General features: G+C 34.9%; 1 protein-coding gene across 1 annotated transcript in view; it reads left to right on the top strand.

Annotated features, from left to right (window-relative positions):
- The window catches only part of Usp47 (ubiquitin specific peptidase 47), a 97,105-nt gene extending 82,117 nt beyond the window's left edge, over positions 1 to 14,988 (top strand). The window contains 10 exon segments of the mRNA XM_047567660.1: positions 1,436 to 2,213; positions 7,456 to 7,631; positions 7,984 to 8,064; positions 9,170 to 9,285; positions 9,642 to 9,760; positions 11,873 to 12,003; positions 13,356 to 13,403; positions 13,492 to 13,619; positions 14,428 to 14,496; positions 14,498 to 14,988. Coding sequence (XP_047423616.1) covers positions 1,436 to 2,213; positions 7,456 to 7,631; positions 7,984 to 8,064; positions 9,170 to 9,285; positions 9,642 to 9,760; positions 11,873 to 12,003; positions 13,356 to 13,403; positions 13,492 to 13,619; positions 14,428 to 14,496; positions 14,498 to 14,603 — 1,752 coding nt within the window. The 3' untranslated portion in view covers positions 14,604 to 14,988.
- Positions 14,989 to 17,174: the final 2,186 nt, after the last annotated feature.

Raw genomic sequence — 17,174 nt, 5'->3', positions numbered from 1 at the left:
TTCTTTCTCTCTCTGCATCAGTCTTTCTGTGTGTCTTCTTTGTGTGCCCCACCACCTGGAATGTTATTTCTTCTCTCTACATTTGTTTTTCAAGCCTCAGATTCATCCTCCCTCTTTGGTGAAGGCTTCATTACTGAATCTACCTACAATGATTAGGTCTTCTCAATTTTGTTCATCTTTGAGCTTCTCCCATAAAGGTAGTTCTTTTTACCGAAAGTTAAAGGCAAGCCTAGTATACAGTTTGGGATTTACCCTTTACCTACTCATTTATCTTTGTTGGAAAGAAGAAAGTTCATCTTCATCCTCTTGTATCTCTTGATATCCTTTGTTTCATTATTTATCATTTTCCATATGTATTTGTTCCTAATGTCATTGTTTCATGCTAGATAAATTGTGTCCAGATTTTTTGTTTGCCATCTTTTATTTATCACCTTTTCCAGTCTCATTCATCTTAGTACAGCTTAAGTCTTATATCTCACTTAACCATTTTCAGTATTTTTAAGTGTAATTTTCATTCACCTCTATTCTAATACTTTTCTGTGGATGTGTCTTTTTTAAAAAAAAAATTATCAAGTAGTTCTGATTTGTAACATTTATTAAGTAATAGAGTTAGTTTAATGCAAAAATCATACTATTGGTAATTGCCAATTTTGTGTATGTGCATTTGCTTTTTTTAAAATTTTTTGTTATGGAAAATTTCAAACATACACAAAAGCAGAGAGACCAGAGTAATGACCATCCATGTCCCCATCACACAATTTTTACAGTTATCAACTCTTGTTTCATCTGTATTTAACTACTCACTTCCTTCAAATTATTTGAAAAACATCCTCTGCATCATGAACATGTATCTCTACAGGATGAGAATTCTGTTTAAAAATTAACTATAATTACATTATATACCTAAAAAAAGTTTAAATGTTTTGAACAATATCTAGACCATGTTCCAGTTTTTGTGATTATCTTATAAAATTTTTTTCAAATATAGGGAAATATTGGGAAACAAAGTTTATAATGTATTTCTTAAGACATAATGTATTTCTTGAGCTATAGATTTCCCTGTGTTGTTTATGTTTGCTTCCTTGCACTTTATTTGTTGTAAAACCAGATCATTTGCCCATAGATGTCTCTAAAATTTGGATTTCTATATGTTTCTTATCTATATTTATGCTAAACTTTGACTTCTTAATAGGCAGCATTTATTATGTAAAAAGTTTCTAAAAATGGGCATCCAGTAAAGAATGTGTACGTGTTTGTGTCTGTCCATGTCTGCCCATCTTGGCATAGTTTTATGGCTAGTTGCAAAGACCAGCAAGCTTAATTTAGTCTCCAAAACAATGCAGTGTTTATGCATGGCTTTATATTAATGTTATTCTAATGATGAACAAAAATATCATTCACATAATACATTATAACTCTTCAACTTACTATTTAGGTGTTCGTTGAAAGTTCCGAGACTTTGGATTACCAAATGGCCTTTACGGACTCTCATTTATGGAAACTCCTGGATCGACATGCAAATACAATTAGGTTATTTGTTTTGCTACCTGAACAATCCCCAGGATCTTATTCCAAAAGGACAGCATACCAGAAAGCTGGAGGCGATTCTGGTAATGTGGATGAAGATTGTGAAAGAGTCACAGGACCTGTAGGGAGCCTAAAGTCTGTGGAAGCTATTCTGGAAGAAAGCACTGAAAAACTCAAAAGCTTATCGCTGCAGCAACAGCAGGATGGAGATAACGGGGACAGCAGTAAAAGTACTGAGACAAGTGACTTTGAAAACATCGAATCACCTCTAAATGAGAGGGACTCTTCAGCATCAGTGGATAATAGAGAACTTGAACAGCACATCCAGACTTCTGACCCAGAAAATTTTCAGTCCGAAGAACGATCGGACTCAGATGTGAATAATGACAGGAGTACAAGTTCAGTGGACAGTGATATTCTTAGCTCCAGTCATAGCAGTGATACTTTGTGCAATGCAGATAATGCTCAGATCCCTTTGGCTAATGGACTTGACTCTCACAGTATCACAAGTAGCAGAAGAACTAAAGCAAATGAAGGGAAAAAAGAGACTTGGGATACAGCAGAAGAAGACTCTGGAACTGATAGTGAATATGATGAGAGTGGCAAGAGTAGGGGAGAATTGCAGTACATGTATTTCAAAGCAGATCCCTATGCTGCAGACGAAGGCTCTGGGGAAGGACATAAATGTATGTACTTCAGAAGGAAAGGCTCTTTGAAACAGCATCAACTTTTTTCTCATTTCATTACAGTTTTTAGTTAAGAATTGGATACTAGCCAGTCATGGTGGCACACACCTGTTTTTAGACCTCTTCAGTCAATACATTAGTCAATAATTATGTCAACTCTGGTGAATTTTTTTTTTTACAAAAGATATTCAATATTAGCAAACAATAATGATAAAAAATACCAAGTTAAAAAAATGAGGAATAGTTTAAAAAATAAATGATATCTGACTCCCCCTCCCCCCCCCCCAAAAAAAAGAACCCAGATGCTTTAGAAAATTTGATATTTGGTGTCTAGGAGTTTTTATTTTATTTTTTTGGTACTGGGGATTGGACCCAAGAGCGCTTAACCACTAAGCCACATCCCCAGCACTTTTTATTTTTTATTTTGAGACAGGCTCTCATTAAGTTGATTAGGCCTCACTAAGCTGCTGAGGCTGGCTTTGACTCCCAAGCCCCTGGAATTATAGGCAAGCACCACCATACCTGGCCCCAGGAGAATTTATTTGTGCATTCTCTCTTGTCTCTCTATCCCCATTGCAAACAACTTTCCCTCACCCCTAAAAATCTGTAAGTGAGAAAGTCGGGCAAAGTACAAACTAGAAGCTCTGAATTGTGTAAATCCCAAAAAGATGAAAGAGATCTGCCAGTGTGGGCATGTGAGACAAGCAGTAACAACAGAAACATGAATATATAGCATTCTGTGAGACCTCTAAAAAGAACATTTGAAAAGAACTTTTATAGAACCTCAGACTAAAACTAGCCAAAGAATTAGCAACACAACAGAGTTCAAGGTACAATTTTTTTTTTCAAATGTAAAAGAGAAATAGTTTTCTGAATGCTTTTTCTCCCTTAAATTTCCTCTGAAATTAAGACTTCGATATTCTTATTTGACAAATAAGAAAACTCAAGCTTTCAGAGGATGGATAACTTGCTCAAAAGTACATACATAGCTAGTGAGTAGTGAGTACTATTACTAGAATGTAAGGCTTCTAATTGAATGCACATGCTTTTACCTTTGGGAGAGAACCCCGCTTTTACATCCATTCATCCACCCACCCCACCCCTTTTGTTGTTTCCTGAATTCATTCTAGATACCTGCATAGCTATTAGAAGTACAGACAACTAAGATGTAACCTTATGCTGCATCTACCCAGGGAAGAGGTGTACAACCAACCAAAAAAAAAAAAAAAAAAAATATATATATATATGCATACATACATACATACAATATGTGTGTGTGCATAGTGGTATGAATCTTGAAGTGGTAGAAATTATAAAATCAGTACTAAAAGTACATAAATTTGTGCTTTTGGTTATTTATGTCCAAATAACACTGGAATCATATGACATCCATACATATAACTTTGAGCGAGTCAGGTGTGGGAATGTGGATTGGTAAGCCAAAATGGAGACAGAAATTATTATTATAATAACACTTTGTTTCTATGGAGCTTTTACTTCATCAGGCTCCTCAGCATTATTGCATTTTTATTCTCTTAACAGCTGTGTAAAATTGTTACCATTAGATAGTAACTGGCTCAAACAGGTTAAAATAGTTTGCTCGAGGTCACACAACTTGTATATTGGCAGTGGTAGAATCAGATGCTGGTATTCTGATTATGAGCCACCACCCCATAACTGCTACCACTGTTTCTTACATCATAGTAGTGGAAAAATAGCCATGGCTGCTTTGCTTTCTTAGCATAGTAGACAAAGACACTGGAAAAATTAAAAGTAGCTCCTCTTTAGGAAAAGATTGTTCTTTTAAATGGTCTGTTTTAGAATGATTTGCAGAAAATTTGGATGATTATTTCAGACTTAGGAAGAATTCAGTTGGAAATACAAAGTTTGAAAAGTCTCATTCCCATCATAAACCTTTTTATTTTCCTTATACTAGGGATTAAACCCAGGAGCACTTTACCACTGAGCTATATCATCAGCCCTTTTTTTTTTTTTTTTTTTCCTGAGTCTTGGTAAATTGCTAGGACTGGCCTCAAACTTGTGATTCTCCTGCCTCAGCATCCCTAGTTGCTAGGATTGGCATGTGCTATTGTGCCCAGCTGATAAACTCTTTAAAAGGAACACCACTGGCTATTTTAACCTTTTTGGAAATTCGTACAAGGCTAATTTACCAGTATTCATTGAAATAATAAATATAATGAAGAGACACCAACTGCTACAGTTTATATAGGGTTTCAGAAACCATACAGAAAGTTTGGTTTTAAAGGAAAACCCTTTAAAATGCCTTTTTGTGTTCAGAAACTGATTCAGAGAAAGGGGAAGAGAGATAATAACCAGGAGCCAGGTTTTTCAGAGTGGGTACTAAGCCCAGTTCATCATAGTTCCTCAATGATCTGAAAGTAGGTACATAGGAAAATGTGTGAGCAGCAAGTAATAGTACAGATTCCTCACAGAGACAAAATGGCCAGGTATAACAGGTAGACAAAGAACTTGATACCCAAAGAGTGATATATTGTATGCAATATAGGCATTTCACTTAGGTAATAATCAAACAGGTCTTTAAGCTGTCAGTTATGACCCGGGAATTGTTTAGGGAGTTTCTGTAAACCATTCTGTGGAAATACTTTACTGGTGGTATCTAGTTTTCTCTAGGCCCTATATATAAACAGAAGGTCCAAGGTACTAAAATTATGATTGTAGTGCATTTTTACTGAAACATTTATGTGCAGTTTTTCCTCATTCAAGAAATAGATATTAAAAAAAGAAGAAAAAAACCCTGAAGATACTTTGAGGTTATGTTATAAAGAGACTGAATTCTTCTGTCTTTTTTAGGGGTAGACAAAAAGTGTCATCTCTAAAACTAAAATAATTGTAGCCAATAAATTAGCAATTCTTGGCCAGGGCTATGCTTAGCAATTTGTATTGACCCAACTGAGATATAAATACTATAATCCCCATAGTACAATGAATCTACTTCAAATACAGAAAAATTATGAAGTCAAATTTAAATCTATGAAAGTTAAATATATGAAGAAGAACCAGGAATTCATTCAGGCCAGGCCTTTTAATCACTTGGTTGTAATCACCATTTTGAATTGTATCAGTAACCAAAAATCATTTCTATCTTCCTGTGATACAATATTACTAGAGGTTAAGTGAGAAACCAAAATGGCAATATTATCTTATTGTTATTGTCATAAAAAGACTGATGTTAAGATTATGTGGGAAAACTGAGACTCTGAGAGATTAGATGCCCTACCTGCAGCCATTTGTAGAACTAAAGTGGCAAAACTGAAATCTAGTCATAGCACTGCCCCTGCTTTTTGGCACCAGAGATTGAACCCAGGGGTGTTTAACCACTGAGCCATATCCCCAGCCCTTTTTTATTTTGAGACAGAGTCTTGCTTAATTTCTTAGGGCCTCACTAAGTTGCTGAGGCTGGCTGTGAACCTGCTATCTTCCTACTTCATCCCCCAAAGTCACTGAGATTATAGCTGTTGTGCCACCATGCATGGCTAGCCATAGACTTTTGATGTCTAGTCAAGTAATTTTTCTATTACCGTCTACCCTCAAGCTGGCTATCAGAAGCTCGTTGGCCAAAAGTTAGATTATTAACATTTATGGACACTCCCTAAAGCTTAGAAATTGACATTTTAAACAAACCGAAATAAATGGCTACCTCATAAGGTACACAGTAGCTGGTCATGGTGGTGCACAGCTGTAATCCCAACTACTCAAGAGACTGAAGATCACAGGTTTTGAGTCCTGTGAGACCTTGTCTCAAAAAAATATGAAGGGTTGGGGATGTAGCTCAGTAGTAGAATGCCCCTGGGTTCAATTCCTACTACAGAAGGAAAAAAAAAGAAAAGGCATATAGTAAACAAAGTTCATCACCTTTATATTTTCCTCTAATTTGTAGTCATCATATTTTCTATAACGTACCTATATTTCACAACCAAGAAAATAGTCATTTTTCATTTGAAAAATCCACTCAAAAAAATTCATATATCCAAGTGGGAATGACCTGAGAATGTAAACCAGGAGTGGTTTAGGGTCTCATCCTTTACCCTTGTCATAGATTTTGTAAAAAAAAAAAAATGACCTACCATCAAGGGAGTCTCAGGAATGTAGAGGGACCATGGGTCTGAGGCAGCATGGCAGTTCTTATACTTAGCACTGCCTTATTAGAAGAGAAAGAGATATCTAAGTTAAGTTTTTGCTAGAATATGAGGACCAGGATAAATGGAACATTCTGGAAATAGCCTCATGAGTAGCTTTTAAAATAAGGGACAAAAGATTGAAATGATTAAACACTAGAAAAAATATAGCCTATCAAAGTCGGTTGTGGTGGCATACGCCCGTAATCCCAGTGGCTCGGGAGGCTGAGACAGGAGGATTGTGATTTCAGAGCCAGCCTCAGCAATGGTGAGGTGAATGGTGAGGTGCCAAGCAACTCATTAAGACCCTATTTCTAAGTAAAATACAAAAAGGGGGGGGGGGGGGGACTGGGGATGGTGGTTTATTGGTCCAGTCCCCTGGGTTCAATCCCTGGTACCAAAAAAAAGAAAAAATATAACCTATCAAAGATAATCATTTATGATGCCAAGGAGTTTGAGTTGAAACCCAGGGTAAGAAAGAATTTCTGATCCAGTCAGATTCAGTTTCTGTTACAATCCAAATATGTGGTTAATATATTAGTCTTAAATTTTTTTCTGGTAGAAATCCCAGAACTACATAATCTAAAAGTGTTGTTGGCATTTGCTGAATTCCTGGCACTCTGCTAAAGGCACGATAAATGAATGAGTTTTGAATTCACACTACATGGCAAGGCAGGTACTAATATTATCTTCATTTTTCTCATGAAAAAACAAAAGTACAAATGCCCATGACCTGTTTCACATCCCATGGCTGGGAAGCAGAGGAGGCAGGTGGAACCCAGTCAAAGCCTACCTACACTATTACTGTCTGGAACTTGCAACGTGTATTTTGAAAGAATCTCTGGTTTTGAATTCAGCAATTAAGTAAATAAATAAACACTTAAATATCTCAGAACATTTAAAGCTGTCATATATATTCAGTGCCCTTGATTTTTATTCATCCAATATAGTATATTATCTAAAAGTATGAGAGGTACTTTGTCCTGATTAGTATATAATAAAAAGTATATGGTCTGTTTCATTTATGCTCATAGAGGTTTCTTTTACATTTTTGTTCCTGTTTTGTTTTAATTTTTTGTGCCTAGGGTTGATGGTTCATGTTGATAAAAGAATTACTCTGGCAGCTTTCAAACAACATTTAGAGCCCTTTGTTGGAGTTTTGTCATCTCACTTCAAGGTCTTTCGAGTATATGCCAGCAATCAAGAATTTGAGAGCGTCCGACTGAATGAGACACTTTCATCATTTTCAGATGACAATAAGGTTGATTAATCATTGAGTAATTAGAATCTGTTTTAAATGATAGGTTTGAGAAATACCTTGTGCTTCTTCATAGTAAGGTGAAGTAGATACCTTAAGAGTGTTTTTTCTTTGATGTTTATTTGGGGTGTTTTAATTATTGTTTTTTCTTTATACATCCAACAAATAGTTGTTAAATGTTAACTGTGCATCGGTTACTGTTCCAGGTACTAGGGATTCAGAGCTAAAAAATATACCTGTTCTCAAAGAACCCATAATCTAGGGACTTTTGGAAAACAAAATTCAACAATGAAGTGAGAATGGGTTATCTTTCTGCTGAGACAGTATATCTAAAAAAATATTTTTTAATTTATAGATTACAATAAGACTGGGGAGAGCACTTAAAAAAGGAGAATACAGAGTTAAAGTGTACCAGCTTTTAGTCAACGAACAAGAGGTAAGTGATGCATCTAAAAAAAATTTTTCCTACCTTTAAAAAGAGGTTTATTTGTGTTTACTTTCTTGGAATGATTTTAAAATGTACAGGTGGATAGCAGCTCACCTGTAAAATCTATAGGTACTTTAATGTCCAGAGTCATTTTAGCATTTAACAAGTATTTATGTGATATTTATTAAGTATTTATACTCTAAGTGCTTCCAAAAGCTAACTCATTTAATCCTCATTAGTTAACTCCATGATTTAAGTGCTATTTATTATTTCCACCTTATAGGCAAAGAAACTGGCACAGAGAAGTTAAGTATCTTATTCAAGGTCACATAACTTATAAATGGTGGGATTAAGGATCTTATAAAACTGGTTTTTAGGGAATAATCAATAAAATATTTTAAGTTCCTGTGATGTACAAGACTTGTGGCTAATATCCAAAAGAATAAGACAAATATCCTATTTTCAGAATGTTTATAACATAGGGAATCTAGACAAATATGAAAACTATGAATTTTTCATAAAATACTTCTATTCATTCAGCAAATACTTCATCAAACATGTTTCATGTCTCTTATTTGTGACCCATTATAGTCATTTGACTTGTATTTCTTCTGAGTTTGGGGTTTGTGAATACTGTATTTCTTTTCAGACAGTTAATTAATGTGCTTATAGATTCAGTATGCGTTTCCCTCGTTTTAGTTCGTGAAAGTGGTTCCTTTTACCATCAAAATTGTGATCATTTGGGTTAGGGCTGTTGCTCAGTGCTGGTAGAGTTAGCATGCCCGAGGCCCCAAGTTCAATCCCCACAGCTACAAAAAAAGGAAAAAAAATTGTGATCATTTTATTTCAAGAAGGAAAATATGAGTGCATTATCCTAGTTAATCTTCACAGTGACTCAATGAGAAAGATACTATTCCCAACTTAAATGAGAAAACTGAGGTACAGAGGCAAGATAGCTGAGCTGGTGAGTTCTGGAGCTAAGATTGAAAACTAGGAAAATAGACTCTTAAACTCAGGCCCTTCATATATCATTAAAAAGTACAAATAAAGTGTCTTCATAATCCTTATTTGAATATGTAATTCAAGCTCTAATTATTTATGTTTATATTCCCAGCCATGCAAGTTTCTGCTAGATGCTGTGTTTGCTAAAGGAATGACTGTGCGGCAATCAAAAGAGGAATTAATTCCTCAACTCAGGGAGCAGTGTGGTTTAGAACTCAGTATTGACAGGTAAAGCAAAATTACAGTGTCACCAGCAGCTTGAAGAAAGATTGTTGTATGGTCAGTGGATATAGACTGGTATGATTTTCTGAAACTGGAAGAATTAAAAATTCCTCTGCTATTCAGAATTTTAATAGTATTAAGTAGCAAATTAATAGTATTAAGCAAGTATATTAGAATTCTATTTGAATTTCTTGTGGAGGATATTAAATTTGAAGAGCATTTCTTTACATTTTTCCCAAATTTAATGAACGTCCATTTGACTTTATTTGAGCATAGTTTTTCTTTTGTGTCAGATTGACATCATTTTTTTAAACTAAGAATTTAAAATTATACTAGTTTTAAATATGTTATCATGTTTGTAGGTTTCGTCTAAGGAAAAAAACATGGAAGAATCCTGGCACTGTCTTTTTGGATTATCATATTTATGAAGAAGATATTAATATTTCCAGCAACTGGGAAGTTTTCCTTGAAGTTCTTGATGGTATTAGCAATATTTTTGTGGAGAAATATATTAGAATACCCTAAAATTAATAGAAGCCTATAGTTTTTAATCACATAATGAGTTATCAGTAATCTAATATGCCATGTAGTATTTTTATGACTTTAAGGATAAAGATACCATTATTATGGATTGATGCAATACCTGCTCCTATCCCATCCCTGAGAGTTTTATTTACTTTACCTGTGTCCTAATATAACTCCTTAAGTTACTTTTAGAGAATGTTTAATGTCTTTTACCTTTCTTCTTTTTCTGGGCCCCATTTTCCTTTTAATATTTCTTCTGTTTTCTAATTTTGAGACTGTTAATTTCTTCTTTTTGAAAGTATATTGTGTAGAAAATTCTGCTTATGTTTTCTTAGCAGTGTTTGTTATTTTGTTTCTTTTTCATTATGGCTTATTTTGTATTGAGGATATGGTACTGATAATTGATCAAAGATTTTGAGAATAAGGACTGAATTAGTTCCCTAGGCTGCCATTACAAAATACTATAAACTGAGTGACTTAAACAACAGAAATTTATTATCTCACAGTTCTGGAGGCTTGAAGTCAGAGGTCTAGTGTTGGCAGCTTGGTTCCTTCTAAAGTCTTGTAAGGGAGAACCTGTTCTATGTCCCTTCTCTAGCTTCTGGAGGTTTGTTGGCCATTTTTGGCATTTCTTTAGCTTGTAGTTGTAGTAGCCCAGATCTCTGCCTTCACCTTCACATGGTGTTCTCCCTGTAGGCTTGTCTGTACCTAAGTTTCCCCTTGAAGATGCTAATCATGTCCTAATGACCTCATTTTAACTTGATTACTTCTCTAAAGACCCTATTTCCAAATTAAGTTGCTTTCTGAGTTACTTGGGATTTGAACTTACGTCTTTTTGAAATGAGACAACCCGTAACAATAACCTAGAAGAGCCACTTGTATTTGTCACACCTCTTGATTTATTTTCAGCATCGAAACATTTAAAATACTGTTTTTGGAAGAGGTAGTGGAAGGAAAGTTAACTTTGGGGAGATCTTATTAGTTCTATAATTTTTTTTAACTTTATTGTTGTTTAGGAGGATTTTAATTTTTTTCTATAGAAATCAAAATACCAATTCTAGACGTTATTTATGTAAGACTATGATAGTCTTTAGAGTGTTCAATTGTCCAAACATATCCCCTCTTACAGGCTGTTTCAGTTCTAATTTGGTTTAAATATAAATAGTTGGAATTTTGATTAGTTGAAAAGTTAACTGGAGAGGCAAAGAACTTCTAGGCATTGTTTGTGTGGGCAAGTGCTCCAGATTGCAGTTTCCTTCTCTGAGTGTCTGGACGTTAGAGAATAACCACTGTGTCGGGGCAGGGACTGTGAAGGACATAGAAATCACACTTGGAAGGAAATATGGAGATAATGTATTGGCAGAGATGTTAGCTATCTCTAGTACTGGATGGTGGGTGCCTGCATCCGTATCATTTCAGTATATATTTTATCCTCAAAATAATTGAGTAAAAATGAGTCATGTAATTAAGTCCAAGAAACATTTACTCAACTGTATTCACCAGATGCTGCTAATTCCTGGTACTACAAAAAAAGATAGTACCTATGTAACATGATGGGTACTAAGGGACCAAATCAATGGGATTTGCTTTTGTATACACCAGAGAAGCAAGGGACAGTTGAGCTGGATTTTGAAGGATAGCAAAATTTGGGAGTTCATAAAAAGAGAAGGTTTAGCAATAACTGACATGGAAAAAAAAAAGAAGATAAAGTGAAGATGACTTGATTATGATTTTAGGTTGGGGTAATAGCCATTAGAGAAGCAAATATTAAAGACCCAGAGAAGGAAGTATTGATAAAACAGCATCCAACAGGAGTTAGGAGGGAGTGAAAATTAGAAGTACTAGCAGAAGGATGGCTTGTAAAAGAGCACAGTCATCTTTGGAGAATGGGGGAAAGAGAGGAAACATTTCATTCTCAACTCCTTGGGATAATTGATTTTTTTCGTGCCTACTTTTTAAAGAATAGCACTCGAAATCAATCTTTTTGTTTAGTGAGGCACTATAGGGAAGTCAAATCATGAACCTTTAGGGAAAATAGAATGATGGGCATGATCTTGCATATTCTTAGGGGTAGAGAAGATGAAGTCCATGTCGCAGCTTGCTGTTCTGTCACGACGGTGGAGGCCTTCAGAGATGAAGTTGGATCCCTTCCAGGAGGTTGTGTTGGAGAGCAGTAGTGTTGATGAGTTGCGAGAGAAGGTAAATTCATTTTCGTTCATTTTAAACAAAATGAACTAATACACAATTTTCCTTGGTTGCCAATAAGACAGGCTAGCTAGGCTAGGAAGTGAATACCAAACACTGTTAGCACCGTCTCTATTGGTCTCTGATACATTCTGGTTGCTCCTGAGAGCTCCTGATGTTTTTAGTATTACTTTGACTCTTATTCATCTAGAAGTGAACCTTCACTTTCTTTTACCTGAATCCAGCTTTTTTAAAATAATTAGGACTAGTTACAAGTTAGTAAATTGCTGTATGTCTTAAAAAAAAAAAAAAAATCAAATGAAGTAAAATTTAGAAATGAGTTCAAATGATTCAAATGAAGGTCTGTTTTGCTTTTTTTTTTTTTTTTTTTTTTTTTTTTTTTTGGTGCTAGGGATTGAGCCCAGGGGCTCACACATGCCATTCAGCACTCTGCCACTGAGCCACAACCCCCAGTCCTGCAAAGGCATTTGAATAAACATTTATTTCCATACTTCATACCAGATACAAAAATAAATTCTAAATGCATTAAATATATAAGAAATAAAGTAAAATGATAAAGGTACTGTATCAAAATATTAAAAACATGTTCATAATGCTGAAGAAAGATGTTTGTAAGTATAATGTCAGAAGTCAAAGAAAGAAAAGAAACACTACAGAAAAGCTTTAATCATCTGCAGAACCACAAACAGTATTTAAAAACTATATATAAATAAAGATAAAAGACAAGAAACGGGAAGAAAACTATTTGAAACCTGTATGAAACAAGTTGTCCATAAGAAAGATGAACAGGCAATCACAGAAGAAATACAAATTAAAATAATATTTTTCACCTCTTAACGTGAAGATTTAGAAAATTAAAAAATACCTGGAGTTCCCAGGGTTTCAGGGGAAATGGTCAATAGCATACCCCTCTGATAAATGTTTAAATTCATAGACTCTTTTTAGAGTTCATTTGGGCACTATCAAATTCCACATCTAGGAATTGGATCTGTGAAGTTATTCTGTATCCTATTTTTCTACATGTGCTATATAAAATTGTACTTATAGAGATATCTTATAAATATAATTGTATGCATTATAGAAATGTGTGAATGAATTTATTTATATATAGAAGACCTGGAAGAAATGTATTTACTTGATGCTTCTGGGGCTTAGCATTTGCATGGTAGCCAGAGGAGAGAATTGCACTTTCTGCTTTTTCTTCTATTTTCTTCTTTTTCCTTTTCTTGATTACATCAAATATTACCTTTTTTTGGGGGGGGGGGTAAGCAATATGTGGGATAAAAGGAAAATAAATTCTAAGTTTTTTTTTTAAATGAACTTATATAAAACCTTTTCTTTTACAGCTTAGTGAAATCAGTGGAATTCCTTTGGAAGATATTGAATTTGCCAAGGTAAGGTCTCAGAGTGTTAAATCTGTGTATTAATACATGATAAACATGGCTATAGGCATGATCTATTCATTCAATTTTTTCTCCATAGGGCAGAGGAACTTTTCCCTGTGATATTTCTGTCCTTGATATTCATCAAGATTTGGACTGGAATCCTAAAGTTTCTGCCCTGAATGTCTGGCCTCTTTATATCTGTGACGATGGTGCAGTCATATTTATAGGTAACATTCCAATGTTTTTTGTTGCTTGTAATGATAAAATATTTTTAGCATACATGAATATCTTATTTACCATAAATTAATGTTATTTTGATAGAGAGTAGTACTAACCAATAGAAATGCAGTGAGAGCCACACATGATAATTTGAAGTTCTAGTGGACACATTAAAAATAGTAAAAAGAAAAACAGGCAAAGTTAATTTTAATAAAATACTTTTAATCCAGTACATCCAAACTATTATCATTATAGCATGTCACCAATACAAAAATTATTATGGAATAGTTTACATTCTTGTACCAAGTCTTAGAAATGTTGTATATTATGTTTCCAGTACATCTCAGTGTGGATCAGATACATTTTAAGTGCTCATAGTCATTTGGCTAGTGACCACCTAAGGGGATAATGCAGATATAGAGAAATAATGATAGTTTTTGACAAGCAATTGTGGGTTCAAACTTAGCCTTTTATTTACCTAGCTTCTCATCTGTAAATGATGACAATGATATTTTCCTTTCAGGATTTTAGCTAGAGCTATTGTACAGTGCCTGTTATACACAGGTGTTTAATAATGATAACTATTAGTACTTTTAATAATACATAGAAATTATTCTTTGTCATTTGGAGAAGTGAGCACAGTGCTAATATGATAAACAAATTAAAAAATCTAAGATTCCTTAGTATATGAGATTATATACAGCCTCACCAGGACAATCAGGATGCTATATGAGGAGCATTATAGCATCATTCAGGCATAAATTAATAGAGGGAGTTGGATAACTAGACTCATATGTAATTCATATTTTAAATAAAGGGATAAAACAGAAGAAGTAATGGAGTTGACAGATGAGCAAAGAAATGAACTGATGAAAAAGAAAGCAGTCGACTCCGAAGACTGGACATCGTGTAACATACTCACCTCGTAAAGAAAAAGCACTAAAAATTTATCTGGATGGAGCGCCAAATAAAGATCTGACTCAAGACTGACTCTGCTAGTGTAGCATTTCCCTGAGGGATTTTTGATTTTAATTAGATGGCTCACTACTATGGTGTAGTGCCATTATGGCCGGACATGGTTGGGGTAACCCAGTGACACCAGCACTGATTGGACTGCCCTTCACCAATCAGAAGCTCAGTGCCCAATGGGCCACTGTTTTGACTTGGAATCATGTTGTGCACTATAGTCAAATGTACTGTAAAGTGAAAAAGGGATGTGCAAAAACAATAAACAAAAAGCAAAACCTGCTACTAGAAAAGGGGGAGGGGAATGAGGTAAACTTCTTTATTGCGGACAAATGTGCACATAGCCGCTAGTAAAACTAGCCTCAAACAGGATGCTCATAGCTTAATAATAAAAGCTGTGCAAAGGCCATGAATGAATGAATTTTCTGTTTATTTCACTGATACACACATACCTCATTGACAATTCAGAAGTAAATGCAACGTGTGTTGTCTCTCTTGGAAAGCAGCAAAAATAGGAGCTGAAGAAAGAAATTCTTAGAAGGAGTTGTAACCCAGAAAAGAATTGTGAAGTTGTGTTTTTATTTTGTTTCATTTTTTGCAAAGTATTAAGAGTATTCTGGAACATCAAAACATTTCCCTTAGACCTATCCCAGCAGGTGGCAGCTCAGATTGCTGCAGTTTTGTAATTATAACTGATTGTACTTAAGTTATGGATGTAGAGAATATGTTTCACTCGTCATTTCAGCATGTAAATAAATTATCCTGTTGAGTTAACATAGTTGTAGTTCAGCTATTTCCCATGGTTATTCTTTTCACATATCATTCATTATGTACATTTGTGTACATTGAGAAGTTAGCAGTCTGTGTAAATGTAATCCTCAGTGAGGTTCCTCAGTGCTGGGTCCCATAGGATTGTATTTCCCTTTGTTAATGAGGTTTTTATGTTAAGTGGCTTCAGTTTTTTTTTTCTTTGTACATTTATTTTTAAAGATTTGCTTCAATCTTCTAGAATGCTTGTAAGTCCCATTTTAATTTTTAGAGTCAGTTTATAGTTCCATGTAGTTTAACTTTGGGGAAATGTCTTAACATACTGAGTAAACTTGCTAGTAAGGTCATCATCGTATAGACTGATGCAGTCAGGGGTTTCATTGAAAAGTCTATTAGAAGCAGCAAATTTTTGCTTTGCTAAATAAAACTATACAGTGACCACAATTCTACATAAATTTTGAAATACCATCTAATTTATAAAAATAAAAAGGTTTTGGTAAAACTTTTTCACGCAAGATGCTGTTTACAACAATGAACATGCCAATAAAACATTTGTTCATTCTGTTGTGTTATTTTAGTCATTAAGCTTTTGTGGATGATGAATCTGAGTTAAGAATAGATTGGTTATCTTTAAATATAATACTTCAAACATGTTGATATTTCATTGACAAGGTATAGTTACAGGTGAAGTTCTCGTAAGAGAGATGAAAAGATGCTAATACCTAACTTTGGGAATCCTACCAATATTTCAAAATCATATTTCGTACCCCTTTTTCCTTTTAAGAAAGATAAAATTAGAAAACAGTACTGGCACATGTTGGCTTCACAGTTTGAATATAATCACTGAGAATTCTAAAATGTCTCTTAGAATCCACAAAGGGAAAAATTTTTTTTCTAAGGTAGTTTTCTGGCTAGTTTTTATTCCATGTAAACTGTGTAGCATTCCGCTTACATTTAAAGTAATTTTCTGAGTTTGCCTTAGAGGGATTGGTGATGTTTCAGAGAAAAGTTTGAAGCATTTATGATAAAGTGTCTTTCAGGTCACTTGGATTTTCAGATATAAGGGGGCAAATTGGTTCTGAGCCAGGCCTGTTTACTTGGCACATGGAGTTAATAAATGGGGTGTCTGCTTTCAAGGACTGACTCCTGGTCAGCAGGGGGAGGCACCTTGAAAGCAAAATGGGCTTCAGAGTTGGGTTTGGTTTTGTTTGGCCTAGTGTTCATCAAAGAGTCAATGGTGAAATTCTTATTTTTCTGCTCCTCAGTCTGTGCCTTCTGCTCTGGTTTTGTTATCTGTTTTGTGTTTAACTGCTGCTTCTAATTGCAGGTATATTGCAAATACCAAGAGTAGAGAAAATGTTTTTCATTATAGAAAAAGAAAATAAAAGCTTGCTTTTCGGTGCCTGAAAGAGTGAGTGAAAACACAGTGTTGCACTTTAATAATTTCAGTAAAGAAGGTGGTGAAATTTTCAAAGTGAATTTGTGGAGGTAGGAAGAGTAGTTTACTTGAGGGTTGTCATTGGGCATCAGTCTCCCTCGGCTTCAGAGTCAGGTGAGCATCTGCAACCTATACCAGCACTGATGGTATAGATTGAGTACCAGAGTCTGTCTGGTGACGCTCATCTCCCGAGGCTGAGGCTTGTGAGAAGGTGTGATCCTGCTGCCACAGGTCATACAGATGTTTTGAAGAGCTTTTACATGGGATAGATGAGTGTCATCTGCCCTGCACCTACATGCACACCCTCTGAGATCCAAGTGTCTGCATTTCTGAGGCAGGTGCTTACGTTAGAGGTACATTCTGGCCAAAGAAACCAAAGCTGTGGTTTC

The sequence above is a fragment of the Sciurus carolinensis genome, chromosome 11, assembly GCF_902686445.1.
Source record: "Sciurus carolinensis chromosome 11, mSciCar1.2, whole genome shotgun sequence".
Taxonomy (NCBI): domain Eukaryota; kingdom Metazoa; phylum Chordata; class Mammalia; order Rodentia; family Sciuridae; genus Sciurus; species Sciurus carolinensis.
This window is presented reverse-complemented; position numbering and strand designations above follow the sequence as displayed.